General features: G+C 41.5%; 1 protein-coding gene across 5 annotated transcripts in view; it reads left to right on the forward strand.

Annotated features, from left to right (window-relative positions):
- tmtc1 (transmembrane O-mannosyltransferase targeting cadherins 1) overlaps positions 1-24,598 on the forward strand; it is a 200,542-nt gene that overhangs the window by 159,254 nt on the left and 16,690 nt on the right. For 4 of the 5 annotated variants that reach the window (XR_007940802.1, XR_007940798.1, XR_007940801.1 and 1 more), the window contains exons 11-16: positions 6,186-6,329; positions 9,500-9,608; positions 9,835-9,937; positions 21,312-21,447; positions 22,055-22,199; positions 23,535-23,672. Coding sequence is in view for 2 of the 5 variants with exons in the window: in XM_051945351.1 (XP_051801311.1) it covers positions 6,186-6,329; positions 9,500-9,608; positions 9,835-9,937; positions 21,312-21,447; positions 22,055-22,199; positions 23,535-23,672 (775 nt within the window). In the remaining 3 variants the exon portion in view is untranslated. The remainder of the gene's footprint in view (positions 1-6,185; positions 6,330-9,499; positions 9,609-9,834; positions 9,938-21,311; positions 21,448-22,054; positions 22,200-23,534; positions 23,673-24,598) is intronic. The other variant, XM_051945359.1, reaches the window with a different exon arrangement.

Genomic DNA, 24,598 nt, shown 5'->3' on the forward strand with positions numbered 1-24,598 from the left:
CCTGAGATCCATCTCTGGCTACAGCAGAGGCCATGAGAGGGGAGCTGCAGCAGGAGACAGGGAGTGGGCCAGTGAGCTGAATCTGTTCTTTAACAGGTTTGACTCTGCTCCCAATCCTCCCCCCTCTCATGAAAGCACCAACCAGCCAGCTCCTTCTTCACACCTCAGCTCTATACCACCAACAACACCAACAGCACCTCTCCCCTTCTCCTCATCCTCCATCACCTCTGGATTCCACATACAGCCCCATCACCCCTCCTCGTCTCACCCCCCATCACCACTATCACCCCTTCTCCTGCCACGCTCCTCCACCGCCCCCGCTTCTCCATAACAGCTGATCAGGTGAGAAGTGAGCTTAAAAAGATCAAGACCAGGAAAGCCGCAGGTCCTGATGGAATCAGCTCCAGACTCCTTAGAGACTGTGCAGACCAGCTCTGTCAGGTGCTGCTGCACATCTTCAACCTGAGTCTGGAGAGGGTTCTTGTGTTATGAAAGACTTCCTGCCTGGTTCCTGTCTCAAAGACCAGGAACCCCAGGGAGCCAAACCACTACAGACCTGTGGCTCTCACTTCTCATCTGATGAAGACGATGGAGAGGATCGTCCTCAGGAACCTACGTCCCCAGGTGAGCCCTAATCTGGACCCACTGCAGTTCGCTTACCAACCGAACATTGGAGTGGATGATGCAGTTGTCTACCTGCTGCACAGATCACTGACTCACCTGGAGAACACCGGCAGCACTGTGAGGGTCATGTTCTTTGACTTCTCCAGTGCTTTCAACATAATCCAGTCTTCTCTGCTCAGGGTGAAGCTTGAAGGAGCGGGAGTCGACTGTCACCTGGCTGCATGGACCATCCACTACCTCACCAACAGACCACAGTATGTGAGGCTTCAGGACTGTGTGTCTGATGTGGTAGTCAGCAGCATGGAGGTCCACAGGGGACAGTCTGTCCCCCTTTCTCGTCACCCTGTACACATCAGACTTCCATCATAACTCTGGAAGCTGTCACCTTCAGAAGTTCTCCGCTGATACAGCCATTGTCGGGTATCTGAAGGGGATGAGAAGGAGTACTGGAAGGTCATCTCTGACTTTGTTGACTGGTGTGAGCGAAACCATCTGCAGCTCAATGGCAGTAAGACAAAAGAGATGATCATCGACTTCTGCAGGAGGAGGACACCTCAGACTGCACCGGTGAACATCCAGGGTTTGGACATTGAGATAGTGGACTCATACAAATACCTTGGTGTTCACCTCAACAACAAACTGGACTGGACACACAATACAGAGGTCCTGTACAAGAAGGGCCAAAGTCATCTCCACCTGCTGAGGAGACTGAGGTCCTTTGGAGTGTTCAGGACTCTGCTCAGGACATTCTATGACTCTGTGGTAGCGTCTGCTATCTTCTATGCAGTGGTCTGTTGGGGAGCAGGGAGCACTGAGAGAGACAGAAAGAGACTGAACAGACTGGTCAGGAGGGCCAGTTCTGTGCTGGACTGTTCCCTCCATAGAGGAGGTGGGTGAGAGGAGGATGTTGGCAAAGCTCACATCCATCAGGGACAATTCCTCTCACCCACTGCATGACACTGTGGAGTCTTTAAGCAGCTCCTTCATCAGCAGACTGAGACAGCCACCCTGAAGAAGGAGCACTATCACAGGTCCTTCATCCCATCTGCTGTCAGACTGTACAACATCAGCATCACTGGCTGATGCTAACATAAACTGGACTCCTATCATCACCCCAAACCATAATAATGTTCACAGACATTCTTGCACCGCTGCATCTTTGCTGTTTTTAAACTTATTTTTTCAAGCCAGTTTATATTGTGTTGTATTGCAGTGTGTCAATACTGTAGTATCTCATGCTCACTTCTCAACCCTGTACATATTGTAAATATTATTACTACAGTTTTTATTTTTATTTTTTCGATTCTACGTTTATTGCTGCTGTAACAATGAGGATTTCCCCTGGTATAGGGAGAAATAAATGACTTATCTTATCTATCTTATTTTAACACAAGTTTGAGGTCCATATAATTAGTTACAGGTTGGGAAACTAATCTTTCAGTCCCATGACTCGAGTAACTTGCAGAGAGTACAGTAGGTAATGGGAATTACATTAGATTTCACAGTTTTAACTCATAAATACATTGTTGTGAGAGCTGGCCAGTAGACAAACATGAAGTTCATCATGAATTTGAAGTAAAGGTATGTCGATTGACAGCTGTTCGTCAGTTGTTTGTGCTAACATTGATGTGAGCTTCACAGAATGACAGAGCAATCATTTTCACTACTCCGAACTCCCAGGAGTATCCAATTTGGAGCTTTTATAATTCTAACTGGATGTGCTTAAAAGTCTGGCAAACAATTTGGTTGACTTTTTGAACAGTAGAAAGAAACAGCCACCTGTTTTGTTTTTTTTAGAGTAAAATCTCACAAAGTAGTCTCTCCTCCAACAAAACCATCTTTGCGTGAGTGTAAACAGTAAAGAAACCAAGCGCAAGTGTTGTTAACTACTGTCATCATATCTGACAAAATCAATGGTTTTCAGTCCAGATTCTGTTATGAAACAATGCAATGTTCAGCCTCAATCAGTGGTCATAAGAATGTCATCACATAGTGGCACTGTAGGTTTGTTGTATCTCTCTGTGTGCAACAGATGTAGCATCATTTCCACGCTCCAAATTTCTTATTTCCATCTCTTCATCTTTCCTTTCTCTGTGCTTCCTTCGGTCCTCTCCCTTTATCCGTCTTTCTCCAGTCTTTCTCAATAGGTAGAACCACATGCTCCCTATGTGGGAGCTTCAGCTTGCCATCCTGCCAAACCCTAAGCAGAGAGCTTCAGCAGCTTTCATCTGGCTCCCATACAGGCAGCATGACATACCAACCCATTAACACGTGGATAGAGGTTACTATGGAAACAGTAAGGAGCGTTACCACCCTGCACACTCTCCTCTTGCCCTGAGTGTCTCGTTAGGCTTGTGGCACCATCATGGCCATTCTCTGTAAAAGTGTATTTCAGTTACACAGAGGACTGTTGTAGCCGTGATGGAGAGCATCTGTAAATGTCAGCACAGAGGCTGCTGGCTTCAGCCTTTACACACTCACAGCTGATTTATCTGCACCATTTGTTCTGAAGATAATCCTTATCACTGTGACAAGCCACTTAGTCGAATCAAGATTTGTTATAGCGTGCTTCCTTCTGTAAGTGTGCAGCCATTAGTGATTTCTTAGATGAATATAGTTTGACAGTGGTGCTTAGTAGTAGAGGTGGTGAATGTCTCCTTCAGACAATTTTCATGCCAAAATGCTCTGCCCATTATACAAAAATGAAAATCTGACTGCATCTGAACAACTTATTTTATTGATGTTGCTTATTATCCAGATAGTAATTTAACAATTAGCTCAGTAAAGTACTTATCGGTCTTTTAAAAAGAAAAATGAGGTATATTAAATCTTTTTTAAAGACAGGTTTGCATAAACAATTTCTTGAGGTTTTACAAAAAAAAAACCCTGCAGTTTCTTCCCTGTATTGTGATTCAAAGGCCAGTCCATGGTTTACTGAACTTATGCAGTCCATGAGACTGACAGTGCATTTAACATCTGTTAGACATTTTTTGAAACACAAAAAAGCACTACTACTGGCGCAGTACTCCGCCAAGGCTGCTCAGTTGACGTACCATTTCCGACCGATGAAATCTTTAATAAAAAATGACCTTGTGCTGACCACAGGCATGTGCTATGCATGTGCACATCAAGTATTTATACCAAATCACGTGTAAATTACTCTTGTAAAAGTTTGTTGATCGGTTCATCACTTTTGACAAGCCTTTGTTTGGCTAATATTAAAATAACCAGTTAACTGTGGACTTCATCACAAGACACCTTTTACATTCAACAGCACTCCTTTTCTGAAATGATCTTCTAGTCTTCAAGGTAGTGTCTTCCTTCTAGCCTCGGTGCCTCGCCATGTCCTGATTGTCAGGAAGCCATCCCGGCTCCTGGCTGGTTTTTGTTCCTGCTTCTGTCAGGATGCTGTTCCAGCTCCTGCCCGGTTTTTGTCCCTGTCTCCCTCTCTCGCTCCCAGCTGATCGCCCGCTGCAGGAAAGCTAATTGCAACATGAGACTCAGCTGAGGAGTAATCAGCCAACACCATTCACCTGCCTTTCCCCTTCGGTTTAAAAACCCTCTGCTCCCCTCATTGTTTGTGGGAGCATCACAGCTGAATCGACCTACATGCTGTTCCTCAACACCTCTTCTGGATTACTGCAGTTTCTGGACTTTTCTGCTCAGTACCTTTGGACTCTATTTTTGAATGGACTTCAGCTTGGTGCCAGTAATATTGTTTTGGTGTGCGTGAGTACAACCCAGGGGCCATTTTGTGTGTAACTGCTTGGTTTTTCGTAGTGCCTCCCCAGTTTAAGTTTTGGTGTTCTGTAGTTGTGTTTTGACAATAAACCCCCTGTTTTTCATTATAACCTCTGAGCCTGTCTGTTGGTATCTGTGCCTGGGTTCTCCCTCCACCACTTGTGACACTGATGATGTCATGTTGTGTGAGGGGTTTTTTTTGTTTGTTTTTTTTTTTTAATTTATTTATTGTCTTCTTTGTTTTTCATTTTTGTGAAGCATTTTGTGTTGTTCTGCATGAAAAGTGCTATACAAATAAATAAAGTTTGAAGTTTAGACATAAGTGTAGCTCAGTTACAGATGCATTGAATAGAATATAAATAGAATAGAATCACTGTTACAGAAAACAATGAAAATCGGTTTATTGCTCTCTGAATAGCAGCATTAAAATTAAACTATATGACACCCTAAACAATATATAGAACATAAGAGCACATATACAGCATGATAAATGGTTTGTGGTTTGAGACCTAATCTACACATCATTATTGCACATGAAATATGGATTGCACTGACAAAATATTGCACTTGTAGGTATGTGATATTGTTCATTCAAGGGGACGGGAGCAGTAATCTGACAGCTTGGAGATAGAAGTTGGTTTTAGTCTGTTGGTTTTGACTCTTAAGTGTCCTGTAGCGTCTACCTGAGGGGAGAACAGAGAAGCTCCTGGGTGTGAGGGGTCTCTGGTGGTTCTCCTGGCTTTGCTTCCATTTAAAAAATGTATTTCTTTGAAGAATTGAAGTCCTTTTTATATTTTTTTTTAATGAAAAATTGTTTGGAAGAAAGTATTTTTCATGTATATGGAAAGGTATTTTGTACATTTATTGTTCTTTAAATTCCAGCGTCTTGCATACTGCTTACCCTGCCGTCTATTTATACTGCACAAGTTTTAAATGGTTGATGTTACGCATGCTCTTTGACAGATAAAAGCAGCTGCTTTATATTGTATGAAATATGATATCATGCTACTTACTGTTTTTCATGATTATGGAATTTAAAAGCAATCAGAAGTAGTACATTTTCATCAGTATTTATACAGAAATAAAATACATTTAAAATAAAACCATGCAAATAAAATCACACCCAGAATGGATTCACAGTGTTCCCAGTATTGTGCCAACCCATCTCATTTGGTGAGTTTATTGCTGAAATTGAAGTAATACATAAAAATACCCAAAATGTAAGTTTGCACATGACAACAAAAGTGGAGGGACTATGAGCCAACAAAACATGTGTATACAAGTGCTTATTATTGCTATAATATAATACTATGGCTGGTAGACTGTTCAGTTCTTTTGTGTTGTCATTCTGCCTGCAGTTGGGCATATTTGAATAGACCTGTTAATGTATGTACAGAGCCATACACAACCTTCTGCTTCAACCACCTCTGGGAATAATGAGGGTCTTGAGTGTCTGGCACCACAACTTTTGGGATTAGGGGCTGAAAAGCTGGAAACAGCAGCTACAAGTAGCACATCTTCTAGGAAACTACTTTAAAATGCTGTATGTATGATGAACATACACTTTTCATTATATTTTTCTGTAAAAGCACAAATTTTTTCCTTGGTTTAAATAAACTGCAAAAATGCAAGTAAACACATGCATGCAAATGTAAAATTAAAGGTTAAAAACTGTTTCAGGAGGTGTTAATGAAGATGTCACACATGGATTTCATGGCAGTGGTTTTTAGATTAACCTCAGAGGAGTCCAAGCTGTGCACAGCAGCTTTATACAAAGTATTGCTGATTATTAACACTGTCATCCTCACCCCTGCTCTCAGGTTATACCCCCGTCACGCCAGTGCCATGAACAATCTGGGCACGCTGACGAGTAGCCCAGAGGAGGCTGAGCGCTACTACAGGAAAGCATTGGACACCAACCCTCAGCACAACCGAGCTCTGTTTAACCTGGGAAACTTGCTCAAGTAAGGCACATACACTAAAAGGCCATTAGAGGGACAAAAGCCTGACAGCAAATTTATGAGGTGTGGCAGACAGTGACCACACTTCACAGCTGGTGAATTTGCTTATGCTGTCTCTAGTGGGATGTCTTTTTTTAGTTCTTCACAGAGATCCCATATCCAAATGTTGCAGTTGCAGCACTTTCCAACTCTCCAGTTAATCCATTACCAAAAACAGAGATGTAAGGTTTCACTCTCGTGATTGAGTCACCTATACTACTCTATATTCTCTAATAAATATGTATCTAACAAAACAGAATCAATCACCACTTTGCGATTACATTCAGTTGCTTGCTCCAAATTATGTTTTGCTTTCAAAACTCTAACTCATATTCATTCCACATCACATAATAGTGTCATATAATCGTACAAAGTAATGCTGTAATAAAAACTCTCAAGTAGCAAAAAGGAAACAAGCATTCAAATGATAGATTCACACCTGCAGTCATTTTTTTGTAGTGATTCAAGACAAATGGAAACTAAATTGAGTGTCAGAGGCGTCCTCATCATCCTGTCTGACTGTGGGGCAGCAGTGTTACTGTAAGAGCCTCATTCAGTCTCAAGTAATTTTAAGATTTCCTGTGCTCATCAGTCATTTGAGTCCAGGTCTTTATGTATTTATTTATTTGCCTTTTTTAACCAGGAAGTCCCAATGAGATTAGAGATCTCTTTTACAAGAGAGACCTGACCAAAGCCATACAAAATCATATTCATTTCTCACTCATACCAGTTATGAGTGCAGCCACCATTACATCCTGTTTTCTATGAACTCTGCTGTTTCTGTAAATTAAATCCTGTCTGATGTGACACCAGTCCATTCTAAAATGGAAAATCCTCATTGGCTATTTTCTGCTCAGTATGGTGTGTGAATTCTGTGTGAAAATGAAAGAAAATTGTTTTAGCTAGTTGCACCAACATGTGGGGCTATTGCAGGATCATGGTGGTACCGCCACAAAACAGACAAGAAATGACGTGACCCCAACAGTGGAAGATGGTCTTCTTCATTAGTTGCTCAATGTTTTTAAAAGCATACCTACTCTGGCTGGAGTCTTTGATAAGTTATGATGTATAATAAAGTTTGAATAAAATCTTTGAAAAGCCAAATCACCTTCTAAATGAATCTTAACCTCCATCTGACTGCTGTGAATTTCTCCGCCTAACAATACAGATCTGTGTGCATTTAAGTGATGAAGAGCAGCTGAGGATCACATGATTTCCTGTCAACCATGGAAGTCCCTCTGGAAAAATTAAAGCCATCACCAGAGAAAGGAAAATCCCATTAAAATGTTGTGTTGTAGCCCAATTTTCCGCTAGAATTCTCAAGAAAAGTTCTGAAAAGTGACCTTTTCTGTATTTTCTAAGCAGATTGATATCATTAACGGGGACCTTTAATGTTTGTTGATAAAGTGTTTCATGTCAGACATAACTGAATTTCGTGTCAAAATACACCTCACATAAAGACTGTTGTCATGCTGAATCGTATTACATCATATCCTGTGATATCACCAGTCCAACAAAATATGAGTGTGTGACTTTTTTTGGCAGGGCAGTGTAGTTGTGTGTATGCAATTGGAGGTTCCACTCAGTTTGAGGTTAATGCTTCCACAGCCAGTTTCTGGTTCTCCCAGAGTTTCTTTCAATGTGGCTGTAAAGATTAGAATCCCTGCTTGGTTTCTCATTATCTCCGTACATATTGTGTGTCGTTTGGTTGAGTGTCTGAGGATGTATGTGCTCCTGGGGCCTCCTCCCAAAGGGCACCAGTGTTCACATTTCACAGTTCTCACATCTGGAATGTGTTTCCAAACGGGGTTAAATGCTGAGAAATAAAAATAATGGTTTAGCGAGGCACACTGAAGCCTGAGTTTTCAGTGTTATGAAGGTGTCTCTCTTTTAACTCTTATAACATGTTAGATCACCATGGCAACTAACCTGCTCGGGAGGAAGTTCTGTTTGTAATTTCACTGAACACAGCCTTACAGAACACACAAACTACAGGCTTCACATTGGCACAAGAACCAACTGGTGCAGCAAAAATGCATAAAAATCTAATTTCTAGCAAGGATTAGAAAATTGATTAGCCTCTTGGTACTCATCACAAAGTAGATCCATTCAATGAAATAAATGAAGACTTCATTTGCAAAAACAGGTAACTCTGTTTTATAAATTTTCAGAAAACTCATTTTTTTTATTGTTTACTTGAGATAACACTAATGATTTATTTTTTCTCTATTTTGTCATGTATTTTTCTACTGAGTCAAATCCACTCAACTTCAGTTTGATATCTCAAGTAAACGATAGAATTTTAAAAAAATCTGAAAATTTATCAAAATGGAGTTATCTGTTTTTGCAAGTGAACTCTTCAGATCTTGCTTTGGTTTGGCCGATGACTAAACGCATTTCCATAATTGCTTCATTATAGGACAGTATCAGACCTAAATGCATCTGAGTATTCTGTAAAACTTAAAGTTTAAAGGATCTAATGTGTAATACCATTTTTCTACCAGCATTCCTTGCTTGTATCCTTTGTAGTAACAGTGCTTTTTACAGCAATACATTTTTATTTTGTCCATAGCTCTCCATTATACCATTTTGTTGCCTGGAGTAGGTCATACACATCAGGTCTAGACTATTGTATAGACCTGATGTATTTAACACCCCCTGTCATGGGATTGCGCTCGATCCTGTTGAAGAAAACTTGACTGACAAAGACAGCTATCTCTGCTTCATACACATTATCTCTGACTGGTGTTTCAGGTTTAGTCGAGCCAGCAAAACAAATAAAGCCTGGTTATGTTTGCTGTATAGGACACCCTTGTGGAATACTGGCGGGTGTCGTAGCTCTTCTGGACTAGTGTTGATCAAAGGGGACACTGGTGCCAGGTGGATGATGTCACTGTGGACATCCCAGATCCAGAGCAGGGAGAGAAGAAACCACAGTTCCTTTGTTCTGAGTCAGTCATGCTTTGTTGATTGCACATCCAGTGTTGTCATGGTTGGCTGGTTGGTAAAATGGTTGCTACTGGTAATGATTTGGATCTGATAGTGATGATAATGATGATAATGACAGTATGATGATATGAATGGTGATGATAGTAATGACAGAGATGGATGTTGTTGTTGATGCTGGGTTTCAGGTCCCAGGGGCAGGAGAAGAAGGCTGAGGCTCTGCTGAGGGATTCCATACGTTTTGGTCCACATTTTGCTGATGCTTACTCCAGTTTGGCGTCACTTTACGCTGAACAGGTGAAACATCCAGACAGTACAGTCTGTCTCAGACACACACTTACACACTTATCTTCCATAGTTTAATACTGCATTGAGAAGCTTAATGTATCCTTAATTGATGCTTTATAGAACCTCTTTCTTAAATTAGCCGTAACATTAGATCTATATGCAACACCATTAGAGAAATATGTTCAGTGGTGTACACTCCTGCTGCCTATGGCATTTCATTTGTCTTCTCCCACAGAAACGCTATGCTGAAGCCAATGAAGTGTATGTAAAAGGCATAGAGCACTGCCCGGACAGCTCTGACCTGCATAACAACTACGGAGTGTTTCTGGTGGATACAGGTGAGGTGATCCTCATGCTTTTCTGGCTCAGGGCAGTTTTTAACAGCAGTCTGCTACTCTAGGTCTACATTAACTAACAGATTTCAACATGCCTATTTATCAAGCTGACAGAGGATATCTTTAAAAAGGCCTGATGATTTTTGCTGGCGGATCTTCCTGTTTTTATTTGAGTTTCTACACTTGAGCAGCCACTGCTTTTACCTGCTTTCAGTACGTTATAAAAATCTCTTTGCTCCCAGAGAATGGATCAGTTTAATCTGTCCCTGTGTGAACAAATAGGCCACATGATTTCAAATTGGTGTTTTCATCATGTTGAAATGACATTGAATGAGCTGTCTGTGTGATTGTTGAATAATGACCTGAATTTCTGAGCGTGAGCTGCTGAATAACATCATTTTCACTGCAAATTCAAGTTTGCTGACAGACTAAAATCCCAGAAGACAAGTTTTCTAACACTCCACCAAGCAGCAGCTCCCAGCTGTATTCCAGACAGGGGCTTGTAAAGCTCTTTATATAATTAAAACACTTAGGAATAGAGAAAGCTGGAGATAGCTGAGTCTTTGATTTTTTTTCTCTGGAAATAAGCAAACATATAAGCAAATACTTAGGAATAGATGTTTAACATGTAAATAAATAACAACCTAAGACTTTACAAGTTATTGCACTTCATCAGTAGTCTCACCATGACAGTTCCCCCCAATGCAGTGTGTGCTTACAGTACTCCATATCTGTCACACAGAGTGTCAGATAATCATCATAGGGGCGGCATGGCTCAGAGGGTAGTGTGGCCGTCTTGCAACCGGAGGGTTGCCGGTCCTCGGCCCGTCATGCTCATATCGAGGTGTCCTTGAGCAAGACACCGAACCCCTAATTGCTCCTGATGGGTCGTGGTTAGTGCCTTGCATGGCAGCTTCCGCTATCAGTGTGTGAATGTGTGTGTGAATGCACTGTTTCCCCTGGGTTGAAATGGTTGTGAGGTGGTGGGGTGTGGCGAGCGCTGCAGCCTCGAAGCAACTAGGGGGGTCCGGGGGCATGCCCCCCGGAAAAATTTCGAAAATAAAGATGCAAAATGGGGCATTCTGGCACAATTTGGAGCACATTTTGTTGTATTTGTAGCCATTTCCAAAAACTAAATTAAATAAAATTTTCATGTTTCTTTTCTAAAAATTAGTGATAGGGAGAAAATATGACAAATATAAACCCACTTGTCCTTGCGATCAAAACATGTCAACTAGTCCAGTCTATTATATTCTGGTCAGATTTCCACAAGCCATTCCAAAATGCCACATCAGTTCTTATTACAAATTTGAAAAAGATGACAAAGGACTTGAATCTGGAATCAAGTGGTGACTTTTACTTTTTTTCTAAAAACAACTACATGTTAGGTACCAAATTCCCACTTCATTTTTATTTATAATAAAAAGGTTATGTCATGACCTTCATTTTACTTAAAAATGTGAAAGAAAACTTCAACTCTGGGTTAACAACTGGTTTTCTGAAGGAGTTAGTTCTGTTTTCAAAACTGTTACCTTTTTGAACAAAGAAATAACTTCTTTAGAATACCAGTTGTTAACCTTGAGTTAGAATACATAATTTTGCACTGTGATATGTGTCAGGCAGCTGAATTAAAGAAGTAAACATTCTTGAAAACACAAACACCAAATTTGAACACATGCTCTCTTTATTACATGAGGCAAATCAAATATAAGTGGGGATTAATGTTGATCAATCTTAGCTATCTATGGGTGTATAGTGTTTCTGTAATCGCATTGGCAGTGTCGTTCTATTTTGAAAAATGCTTATGCAGATATCAAAACGGCCCGCCTGCGGGCTGCTGAACTGTTGACATTACAGAATTTGTTTTGCCATTGAATGATATAATTTCGGGCACTCTATAAATCATTTTATCAAAAGAAACTAGGAACTTTATATTCCGTTGAAATCATTTGTCTCGTTCGTGAGAACGGGTTTTGTCGTGCCTAATGTTTTAACGGGAGCCATTTTTGCAGTCACTGTCAATTCGTATCGCCGCGGACAACAAAACAGTAGCAAACTCAGTAAAGGAAGCGAGATCGATGCCTACACTGCGTTGCTCACTTTATTTTGATGACATGCGATAGTTTTGATACTTAATTTGACATATGTCTGTGATACACACCTGCTTTTAGCCTCGAAAAACGAAACGATGGAGCGCTGCCGCTTCTTGTCTGCAATGAGGATGTGCCTTGCTGTCTTCAGCCACGGCGAGAAAAGGCTGCCATTCTGGCTTGTTGATTTCAGCAGCGAATATAGCGGACTTATGTGTCGATGCTTTCTAATATTTAGCATTACTTTTTTTTTTTTTTTTGGCGCGGACCAGTGAGGCAGCAAGTGTCGGCAAAATTGTAATGAGGTGGTGGCCTATACCAGCGAGGCAGCCCGCCTCGTCGGTCATATAGGAGGGGAAACACAGTGAATGGGTGAATGTGGCGTATCATGTAAAGCGCTTTGGGTACCTTGCAGGTATAGTAAAGCGCTATATAAATACAAGCCATTTACCATTTACCATCATCTGCAGTGAAATATTACGTTACATCTGACTGACTGGTTGTACACTACCAATCAGAATTATTAGAACACCCTATTTTTACCAGTTTTTTATTGGAAATTATGTATGTCAGTGTCTTCTGAAATGAAAACATAGATCAAATAAAGAAATGAAATAAAAAAAAATACAGATAGAAACCAAAATGTATTCTAAACATAATGTAGCCACCTTTGGCAGATATAACGGCTGAACTCACTCATGACATTTTTTTCCACAATGGAAACTGAATATCCTTCAGAAAGTTTTTCCATCTCTGTTGCAGAAGTTCCCATAAATGTGTGGTTCTTGTAGGTTCTTTGCTTTCACTCGTCTGTCCAGTTCATCCAAACCAGCTCCATGGGGTTTAAGTCTGGAGACTATGCTGCCACTCCATGTTTTCAAGCTCACCATCTTGTTCTTTTTTCCTATGGTACTTCTGCATAGCTTGGACTGATGTTCTGGGTCATTATCTTGCTGTAGGATGAGTCCCAGAGGGTTCTGCAGAATGCTGTGGTAGCTGTTTAGGTTCAGGGTCTCTCTCACTCTGTACAAGTCACTGACCCTGGATCCAGTAAAACGGCCCCAGACCATCACACTTCCTCCTCCATGTTTGACAGTTTATGTCACACACTGAGGAACCATCCTTTCTCCTACTGGATGGCATATAAAAATCCTGCATGATGAACCAAAGATTTCAGGTTTAGATCCATCAATCCATAATACCTTCTTCCAGTCTTCAGTAGTCTATTGGTGGTGTTTCATGGTCCAGGCAAGCCTCTTTTTATTATTCTGACATCTTAGCTGTAGCTTTCTTGCTGCAACTCCACCTGTCAAACCTGCAGTTCCAAGTCTCCTCTTCACAGTTGAAACTAATTCATTTTTGCTACGACCACCATGAAGCTGATTGAAGCTGTTGTCCTGTGAGCTCCTATCTCCAAGCTGTTAACTCTCACAAACTTGTCTTCTGGTTCTGTTGTGGCTTTGGGTCTTACAGACCTCTTCCTGTCAGAGTTTCCTCCAGTCTCTGAGCCTTTTGATGGTGAAGAAAACTGGACTCATTGACACCTGGACTTTCTTTGCAAGATTGGAAAGACCTCCATTTTTAAGTGTTGTGATGGTCTGTCTCTCTTTCATTGTTAATTGCCTTTTCCTCTCCATTTTTATAGCAACCCACTACTTTCTGCAGTGCAATACTGTTCAAATAATGCTCTGGAGGGTGCCACGGTGTGTTCTAACACCACTTTTATGCAGACAGGGGGTTGAAAGTAATCTAGAAAAGTTGGGACACCTGTAGGATTTGGTAGCACCAACTTTCAAGGTTTGATCAACCTCCATTGCTGCAGAACAGCTTTAAGTTGTTTACTCATTTCTGGTATAATTCTGGAATCCATCCATGCATTCTCTATACACCGCTTTATCCTCACTAGGGTCGCGGGGGGTGCTGGAGTCTATCCCAGCTGACTCGGGTGAAGGCAGGGGACACCCTGGACAGGTCACCAGTCTGTCACAGGGCTACATATACAGACAAACAATCACACTCACATTCACACCTACGGGCAATTTAGAGTAACCAATTAACCTCAGCATATTTTTGGATTGTGGGAGGAAGCCGGAGTGCCCGGAGAAAACCCACGCATGCACAGGGAGAACATGCAAACTCTATGCAGAAAGATCCCAGGCCCAGGCCGGGATTTGAACCGGGGATCTTCTTGCTGCAAGGCAAAAGTACTAACCCCTACATCACTGTGCAGCCCATAATTCTGAAATGTACATTACTTTTCAGTTTTGGGTAACCTTACCTTTTTTAACCTCTGACAGTTCACCACTTACCTTTGGAACATTTCAAGCTATTCATTGGACTTAAACTACTTGAATTTCAATAAAAGCTGGAAAAATTGTGGCGTTCTAAAAATTTTACTAGTCTATGTTTAGGCTCATTGTGAGTGAACTCGGAATTGGTCAAGTGCTCCCCTGATGATGTTTTGTAAAATCAGAACATCTAAAGTGACAAAGCCACTTATGTAGTGACAGGAGGTTTGTAGGTAAGTCTGTAAGATGCTTTTCAGTCCATACTGAAATAAAACGTAAAGCTCTATAACATTCTTTACCTAACCACTGAAAAGCAGACACTACTGATGTACAGAGGAGACAACAGTACTTAAAGAGAGAAAGAGATGTAGAAAAGACCTAGAAACAGGAAAGAAGTTGCTTCAAAATTACCACAGTGAGAGAGGACAGCGTGCCCAACAAAAAAAGTGTAGAGAAGCTCATAAGAGGTCTAAAGCAGGAGAAAGTTGGGTGAAGGGTTAAAACCCCTCCAATCACCCCTGAACCCCACACCAGAAATATTAGATTTACATTTTGAAGCAGTTGCCAAGTTTTCAGCTGTATGTTGAAGTAGATGTGTTGATAGGCTCGGGTAGCAAGCCATCAAAAGGAAATCCAAATGTTGAAAAGCAATGTTCTGAAACAAAGGGCAAGTTTCAGCTAAGTTCCTTTGTTTTTGTTTTCTTTTTTTTTTTAATTTGAGGAATAGTGCTCACAGAAAGTATTAAAAGTTACTGAAAGAAAACTTTGGTGTCTTGAGCATGTATTTTTCACTTTTACCTAATTATCTATAATCAAAAATAATGTAACTTGGTGCCCGTATAGCTCATTGGGTTAAGCAGGCGACCCATGTACAGGGGCTGGTCTCCAATGCAGCGGCCCGGGTTCGCCTGGAGGTAAATCAGTTGTGCAGGGGGGGATACCACGAGCAGCGGAGCTTCTACGGCTCATCACCGCTGCTTGGGACACACGTCTCAATTCTGATCACAGATGTATTAAAAATGACTCCCGAGACACACACGTGTTTTGCACACACTGTTGAAATCTGGCTGGCACAACCATGTCCAACCAGTAGTCCAAACGCAGAAATGCCCGGTAGCAGCCGACCACGCGAGTTTGGTGTTGCGGTGACGGACTGGCTTGGCTCCGTGCCAAATCAAATTTTCAAAATCATCTGGCGGGCCAGATATTATTCCTGACAGACCAGTTTTGGCCCGCGGGCCGCCAGTTGCCGACCACTGCCATAAAAGATGGATGATGCCACCACAGAGTCATTAAAAGTCCTCAGGAGTGTCCCCTACACCCCAAACGACAGCAGTCTCCTCATTAGACAGAGTCTGCTTTGACCCTTCTTCTAAAGTGCTGTGGTGTGGTCTGACCAGTCCAGTTTATTGTTCAGGTGCACACCCAGGTACTTGTATGAGTCCACTCTCTCCATGTCCATGCCCTGGATGTTCACCAGTGGTGGGGGTGTGTGACTGAATCTGTGGAAGTCCACCACCAGTTCTCTGGTCTTTCCTGAGTTGATCTGGAGGCAGTTTCACTAGCACCAGTCCACAAAGTCCTGGTTCAGTTCTCTGTACTCCCAATTATCATCATCTGAGATGAGACCGACGACTGCAGATGACAGCTGGGTGAGTGGTTCATGAAGTCTGCAGTGTACCAGGTGAAAAGAAACTGAGCCAAGACCATTCCCTGTGGGGCCCCTGTGCTGCAGCTCATCATGTCAGAATCACAGTCCTGTGTCCTCACAACCTGTGGTCTACCCAAGAGGTGGTGATCCACCCCTGTGACCTTCAGCTTGTCCCTCAGAAGAACCAGCTGAATCATATTAAAAACACTGGAGAAATCAAACGACATGATTCTCGCAGAACTTGCAGGCTTCTCCAAATGGAACAGAGCTCTGTCCAGGGGGAAGATGACAGTGATTGCAATCATGTTTAAAAAGAAAGCTCTAGATAAGATCCAGGGCGAGTCACTATGTAGTGCACGTGATGAGTTAAAGGTTACCTGTGGTGGTCCCAGCGAATGGCAATACCAAAAATATGAGACAATAATGTGACATTTGATAGATAGCTAACGCTCCCATCGTTATGCAGAGTCTTCATTTTCAAATATAACGCCGCTCACATTCCCCGCTGTTGATTTCACTGGGAGACGCCATATTGAGACAGGATGTGACGTCGCGACGTTAAAGGGCTTCAGCCTTGATCTACGGATGTGTATGCGAGATCGCCGTTGCTGTGTTATTGTCACTCATAAAATGGAATATTTTGACGAAACAAATGAACTTGGCCAACGTGGATATATTTTTGAGCCAGAAGTATCAACGGAATCCAAATCTGGGGATAACAGTTCTCAAAGTGATGAGGAATCGTCAGAATCTGAGGCAGAAAATGCTGCACTGAACTGGAGAGATGGGAGGGCGAAAATGGCTGCATCTGCTTGGTGCAAATGTGGTCGCTGTGTTAACCCGTTAAGGTTCAGCGGCCTGTATTCGGGCCGTTTTGAGATGTGCATAAGCATTTTTCAAAACCTACCGAAGCCGCAAACTCGATGATAGAAACACTATACACCCATGGAAAGCTTAGATTCTCATGAATCCGCCAGTATAAACCACTTTCAGATGTAATTACCACAGCGGGTAATATAAACACATTTGTCCAACAAACAACAAATCATGTAAACAGCAAAACTCACCTTTGAAGGCTTATAACTGGTCACAGATGAAAATATCCCACAAGAAACAGCCATAATCCAAGTTTGGGCATCCAGACAAAACTAGCCAGTAAAATATTTTGTCCAAAACATGTCTTGAAATCAGTAAATAATCCAGCAATACCTCGTCTTCGTGCGCGCGCACGTCACGATGCGCGTCCCATACTCACTCTATATGTCTTCATATCTTTATGTAAGTTTATGTAGAAATTAGAAATTTTTTTAGCGAACTATTGCTCTCAAAATGGCCGCTGAACTCTAACCTTTTGATTGACACCTCATTTCAACCAATCAAGTGACTTTGGTCAGCCTTCCAGGGCGAAACAGCCAACCGTTGACGACAGTGCGCAGGCTCGGCGGCGCTGACGGCAGCAGCCAATCACGATCCAGACATGCTATCAACGAGTCCACGTCACTGCCTCACTTCCAGCGGCCAAGAAGAAGCAAGTATGTCGTCCCCCATGCTGTGCCAGGTTATTAGGTGCGCGAATCGCGGGCGGTAATTATTCATTTCTCTCATGACTGAGAAACATATTTCTACTATCATACAGCGGAAGTCAAACAGAATCACATATATTTTTATTTCTAACCACCACAGGTACCCTTTAAAATCCTGCCATGTAGCACAAAAGCTGCACAAATGCTGTAGCATCACAGATGCTGCTTCACCCATCAACATCATACATGTTGCCACTGTTCACAGAGTTGCCTACCAGCCCCACTATAGCTTAGCATGCAATGAAAGTCCTCAGACAAACAATCAGCTACCGTAGTCCAGGTCAGACATCCATGCTCCAGAGATTTGTCCCGATGCTCTGTGGTGTATTTGAGGACAACATCACAACTGTAGATGCTGCACAACTCTCCCTCTTTTTTCACAAAGGAAAAGACTTTCACCACATTCCACCAAGTAGTGATGCACTCCATCAGCACCTCCTTCAACGAGCTTAGCAGATAAGAAAAAATTGTGAAGGGACATGATATAAATATGGCTAAGACTAATGGAGGGCCTTGGTATCACGAATCATGTTTCTCTTTAGAGTGGACATGTATGGGGCAAGGCACTCGTCCAACACCATGTGACAATTTTGCCGTCTCTATGGGGATGGCAGCAGGGTTCCCCAGACTCTCCACCAACTCCTGTCTACACTACAATTGCCACTATTTCAAAGGACTTGCCAGACCTTGTCATGTGCAAGTTTAAGAGTGGCTGTAAGGCACCCCCTGCAAATTCTGCATGCAGAGGCTGCTTTGCATGCCTTTCTGTAGATGTCATGGCTCATGTTCCCACAGTTGTGCAGACGTCTAAATAGACAATCATCTTTATGATGTATTTACACCAAGCTATTAGTCTTCATCACTAAAAAAATGTAGGTATGGCATTGCCTACTTCTAAAATGTGAGCATACACTCATGGAAATAAATGTTAGACCACCCTTCTTTTTCTCAATTTCTTGTTCATTTTAATTCCTGGTACCACTACAGGTACATTTGTTTGGACAAATATAATGACAACAACAAAAATAACTCACGAGTTTAATTTCAGATCTGATATCAGACATTTTCCATGGTTTTCTTGATAACCAAAATGACTTCAGTTCTTCCATCAATAGCTATGGCATTGTACTGCCAAAAAACAGCTTTTAGGATTCCATGTTTTCTTTTCTGTCTGCTTTAGTCCCATGATCCACACAGGAGTTAGTACTGATCCATAACCATTGTTTGTGATGACTGCAGCCATGCATTTTGGCATGCTCTCTACCAACTTCTGACATTGTTCTGCTGTCAGAGCAGCTCATTCCTGTTGCATGAATTCTACCTAATCTGCTTTGTTTTTGGGCTTGTGGTTCTCCATTTAGCGGTTGATGATTTTCCACAGGTTTTCAATTGGATTTAGATCTGGTGATTGAGCAGCCAAGGCATGGTTCCAATGTTCTGTTTCTCCATCCAGGCTTTAACTGACCTTGTTGTGTGGCAAGGGGCATTGTCTTGTTGGAAAATCCAGTAATTGGAAGCAGGAAAGAGTTTTCCAGCTGATGGAAGAAGACTGTTTTCAAGAGTAGTGCTATACATGACCTGGTCCATTTGCCCTGTTCCACCCAGACTGAAACTACCCCAGATGGTCACTGATCCACCCCCATGTTTTACTGTAGGGGCAGACAGTCTGGTTTGTAGCTTCACCAGGCTTCCTCCTAACCAGTAAGTTGGCTGGAGTGGGCATCAAGTGAAAATTGGAGTCATCATTGAAGAGGGCCTTGGTCCAATCATCAACAGTCAAGTCCTATTTCTCCACAGTGTGCACTCATTTTAAAGTCCCTGGAGGTATGAGGATGATTCCTGACACAGGAACGGATGAGTGACGCTCATCTGGTGGGTAGAAAGACATTTCCTGCCGTGACCAGCTAGCAGTTTGGTAGAACCATGTTGGGCTTGTTTTTTCTTGGTGTAATGAACGGCTGTCTTGGAGATCGTCAGCTTCTTCGCTACCTGTCTCTCACTCATGCCAATTTCCAGAAGGACCAAGATGGCTGCCTTTGTGGCTTCACATAATTCTTGAGTTTTAGGCATTATGTGAAAGCTGACGGCTTCTGAGTTGTGCTACGGCTTGAATGTCAGCAGAAAACCATTCTAGGCCTTTGCATGTGCAGTGCTGCTGATGACATGAAATGTCCTCTTAGTTACCCTAGGAATAAAATGAAGCTTAAGCATGTCAGATAAGACATAACATACTCTACCAGGGAATACAATGAAGCCAGAGGATGTTAAATAAGATGTAATAAGACAAGTATTATGGAGTCAGTTGCATTTTTTGTCATGTTCATTGCGTTCTCCAGGTAATGAACCTTTATTTGTACCAGGCATTAAAATGAACAAGAAACTGAAGAAGACAATGAAGGTCTAATGATTTTTTCTTTGATTGTAGTTATGGACTTGTTGTCTCACTACTCATTTTCTTAGCATCCGTAATACACGTATTCAACACTTTAAGTTGTATTCATTAAATTGAGTTTTGATTTGACTGTGTTTTTGGTATGTGTTTTTTATATAAATTGCATACTTTACCTTCAGTTGTCATGGTGAGAAGAATATCATTCTTTTTTAAGTCTTGAAACCGATTTTATTAGATTCCTTGACCCCCAAAATGTACAATTTGACACCAAGTTTGCCATTATAGCGATAACAGAAGCAAAGATATGGGCCTCCCAAGGATGGTCGGCGGCCATTTTAAAAATGGCCGCCAAAGCGTGATCTCACTTGTGTCTTAGGATAAATTTACTTGTATGACCCTAAGGTACTTCCATACCAAAGGGAACCTTTGCATCATGATTTGCAGTCAAAAGTTGAATAACCTCCCTACTATACTCTTCTCCCCATTTCCTGTCTCTCTTCACTGCGACTATCGCAACAAAAAGGCGAAAAAAAATAATGTAACTATTCAACCTTGTTACTTTCTGTTACCCTCATTACAAGCTAGTCTGCCATATCATTTTAACTGAAAATAATCATAAATTACTTTTTCAGCTCAAAAGGTTTTGACCAGTTGTTCTTTAAAGAGTTTAAGCAATTAAATGCATAATGTCTTCAGAGTAAATATTGCAAAATAAATACTGAAATTAGTAAACTGAAACATGCCACTATGGAAAAGTCGGGCAAGATAGATTTAATTTAAATGACGTCATATGTGAAATCAAATAGTTATTCAGAGAGAATGTTACTTCCTTTACTTAATGGAAAAGGAATTATATTTAACAAATTAATTAATGTACTTTTTCAGGTTCCTTAGTGTTGGTAACAGGGTCACACCAAAATAGAAAACAGCAAATAAAACATGTAATAAAAATTTTACCACTGATGTGTAAGCTGTGCCAATCAAGCCTTTGATAGTTGATCATCTATTATTGATGAATATGAAGCAGAAAATTGTAACAGAGAAGGTTCATTTTTCAGGAATTTTGAAGACTACTTGTCCTCCAGTTCTGGAATGACCAAGCTTACTGGTGACTTCTAAGTAGATCTGTGGGTAGCTGTCTGTTCTGGGATGATGAGTGGTAAACATGCTCATCTTTATGTGCTTCAGCTGTGGAGAAAGCAAATGTGTGAAATAAAAAACTTAAACCTACTATGTTATTAAACATGTTTTGTTGATATGTTGCCAAGTACTGTCCCATGCCTTTAACTCCTCTAATACGTGTCTGCTTCCTTTTATTCCTTTATTCTTGTCCTCCGTCCTTTCTGTCCTTGTTGCACTGTCCTCTCCTTCAGGAGAAGGGGAGCTGGCAGCTGCCCACTACCAGCAAGCAGTACGACTCAAACCAGCCCATTACGTTGCCATGGTGAACCTGGGCCGTCTGCTGCGATCATCCAATGAGAACAGAGAAGCTGAGTCTTGGTACAAAAGGTCAGAAAAGTATTGAGTATTGAAAAACATTATTATTATTTAAAGAGGACAAGTTCCGAGTCAGTGACAGCCTCGAGCTACAGAGCTTATTAACACAATGGTTGCTGCTGCCCTTCTAGAGGGACAAGAAAAATGTGTTTGTTTTCACCCAAAAACACATCTAAAATCACAGTTTTTACTCATCACTGAAACTCTCAACTTCAGCTAAACATGACATCTGTATTTGGTTGATTAATAACACAATATAAAAGAGAAAGCATCTACATTAACATAATTCCTTACATCACATCCTACAATAGCAGGAATACAGAAAAACAAGAACATGTACTTGCAGAGCCGAATAATCCAGTATTTATATGTACAACAGCCAAACTGATACTGACAGATTATTCCCATCAAACTTTTGGAAAAGACACACACAAATGTGTACCAAGATGGCGGAGCATCCTTTAAATGGAAAGTGCACATTTCGAAGGGAACAGTAAGATTAAGCTGGTTCAAGATATTTGCATCAACCTGTGTTCATTTGATTCATTCTGATTGATTAATTAAGCTTGTTCAACTAAATCAATCTGCAGCCTGTTAGAAATCTGACCTCTGCTCGTAGGGCTCTGGAGGTGACGAGGAAGGTAGACATACTGACTCCGCTGGGAGCGCTGTACTACAATACAGGTCGCTATGAGGAGGCTTTGCAGGTGTACAGAGAGGCGGCCACACTGCAGCCAGACAGCACCGACATCTGGCTGGCATTGGTGAGCAGAGACACACACACACAGCAAATCTGGCATGCAAGGATATCTAAGTGTACAGTTGAAGCTAAAAACATTCATACTCACTCCAGATGTGGATTCAGAGTAAATTTGTATTTGACCAATCCTTTTCTTCTGGCTGGACATGCTGTAAATACATGACAAAAGAAAACAGGACTTTGTGTTAGAGGTGATCATGGTGAATGTTAGCTGTTTCTATGTTTTTGTTCAGTGTGTGTGTGTTCTTCTTTTACATTTTCACTAAGAATGTAATGTCCACAATTATTCATTAAATTGTCATAACTTCTTGAGAAAGTGTAGCTCCTATGCCATTCCAGGTGGTCCTGGTAATCTCTACCATGTTCTGGAGTATTCTAATACACTATAACTTAAGGAACATCTGATGCAGCATCTGGCCTCAGTGCTCAGTTGATTGTGAGTCATGCCTGAGAGAAAGCTGCACACTGTGGCTGCTCACAACACGAGGGGAGGCTATAAAGGTGTGCCCAAATGTTTTTAAGGTCCAGTAGCCACAGTGCAAAACAACACAAAGTGCAAGGAGTTCCACACTGAAAAATCTCAAAGGCTGGTAGGAAACCAGAAATGATACCTCACACCAGTAAGAATTGTAGAGGCCGAGAATAATCCAAGAACCAGCACCAAAACCAGAATGATGAATCTGAGCAGGAACATTTCAGGACAGACACTCCAGCAGACACTGAACAACACTGGTTTCTATGGACACTGACCAAGGACAACTATACTTCTACAAAGGAGAAAGCTTTTGGTGGTTGGATGAGTTGTTTGAACAGGAATATGAGTTTAAATATAATGTTTTGGAGGTGTTTCTCATTCAATGGGCATGACAGGCTTGTTAAAATAAACAGCATTACATGAAGATTCTGGAGGAAAACAGGAAACTGAAACCAGAGAGATGGCAAATATGCTTTTGTCCTCAAAGACATGAAGATTGTCACAAAGAGGAGCAGAACAAAATCCCAGAGTACAGATGTGGAAAGATTGTTAGCTTGCGGTGGCAAATGAAGGCTTTGACAATAGTTACAATTACTAATTTGGGGCATGAACTTTTTAATAAAAATGAACATTGATGTCGTTCATATGTGCCAGTGGCATCTGGAATACAAAGTCTTACTGTCTTTTTCCACCTGTTTTTGTCATTTACTGTCACAAGAAACCCGTTGCTCAAATCAATTCAAATTTGACATGGCTATGAAAAATATTTACAAAAAAAATCTGTACATTAAACATCCTGCTAAACCCTGAAAATGCAGTTGCTCTTGTTTTACACATACAGACATGACTGTATTTGTGTCTCAGGCTCAGGTTTTAGCCATGGCTGGTCGCACCAAAGAGGCAGAGAAGATGACACTGGACATCATATCCAGAGAGGGCAGCTGCATCGAATGTTACCGCCTCCTGTCTGCCATCTACAGCAAGCACGGCAACTACACAGAGGTGTGTTTGTGTCTCTCTTGGTTTTGGTGCCCTGAGAAGTAAACTATCACACAGCATGTTGGGATGATCACTGTCAGGAATCAGCTTCTGCTGCAACAGTTGCCGTGGAAACAGATCACCTCTGCTTTACATCAGAGCAGCTGCCACTCTTCCACCCACTGTTTATCGTCTCCATCTGCATTTTCTCTCTCCCTGTGACCCAATTTGACAGAAAATGTGAATTCTGTGTTTTTAGTATGAAGAGTGTTAACAGTACTATTCTGCTGTGCAGTATGATAAATCGTCATCACGCCACTAAAATCATATGGATTGCCTCTACTGCCCCATAATGCATTGATGGCACAGAGAGAATAAACCCTACTACCACAAAAAATGTGAAAACCACAGTTACTAGAATGAAAGATGTCCCGATATGTTGTTAAAGACAGAGATTAGGGTCACCAAGGTATTTTGAACTCATGGGTATCAGCATGTACCAAAGCCTGATCCTTTGTTTACATCCAGTTGTCTCAAGATGCTGAGTATTCAAATTCTGAATTTTCTTAATCAGTTATCAACAATGCTATCAATCAGTCATCAATAAAACAACCTGACCACAGTAGATATGTTGTGTTCACAGGTTTCCACTGTGTTTTAGATACACTACCCTCTACATTCACTCCATGCGGCGCCCTACCAGAGCTTTAGAACAGCGTCCCTGACCACATACACAGCACTGAGGAGCAGCTCAGATGCAGAAACCTTTTTTCCTCATGTATTACAGAGCTGTTCAGTTGTCTAGCATGTGCATGGGACTCATTTAAACCACTTTAATGTATTTGAAGTGTGCATTACCTTAGAGAATGGTATTGCATTAGGACTCGTTGGCAAATACAAAATACTGAATGACTGGGATTGGATTGAGGGTAAAAACAACTCACATCCTT

This window comes from Acanthochromis polyacanthus, chromosome 1 (assembly GCF_021347895.1).
Source record: "Acanthochromis polyacanthus isolate Apoly-LR-REF ecotype Palm Island chromosome 1, KAUST_Apoly_ChrSc, whole genome shotgun sequence".
NCBI classification, from domain to species: Eukaryota; Metazoa; Chordata; class Actinopteri; family Pomacentridae; genus Acanthochromis; species Acanthochromis polyacanthus.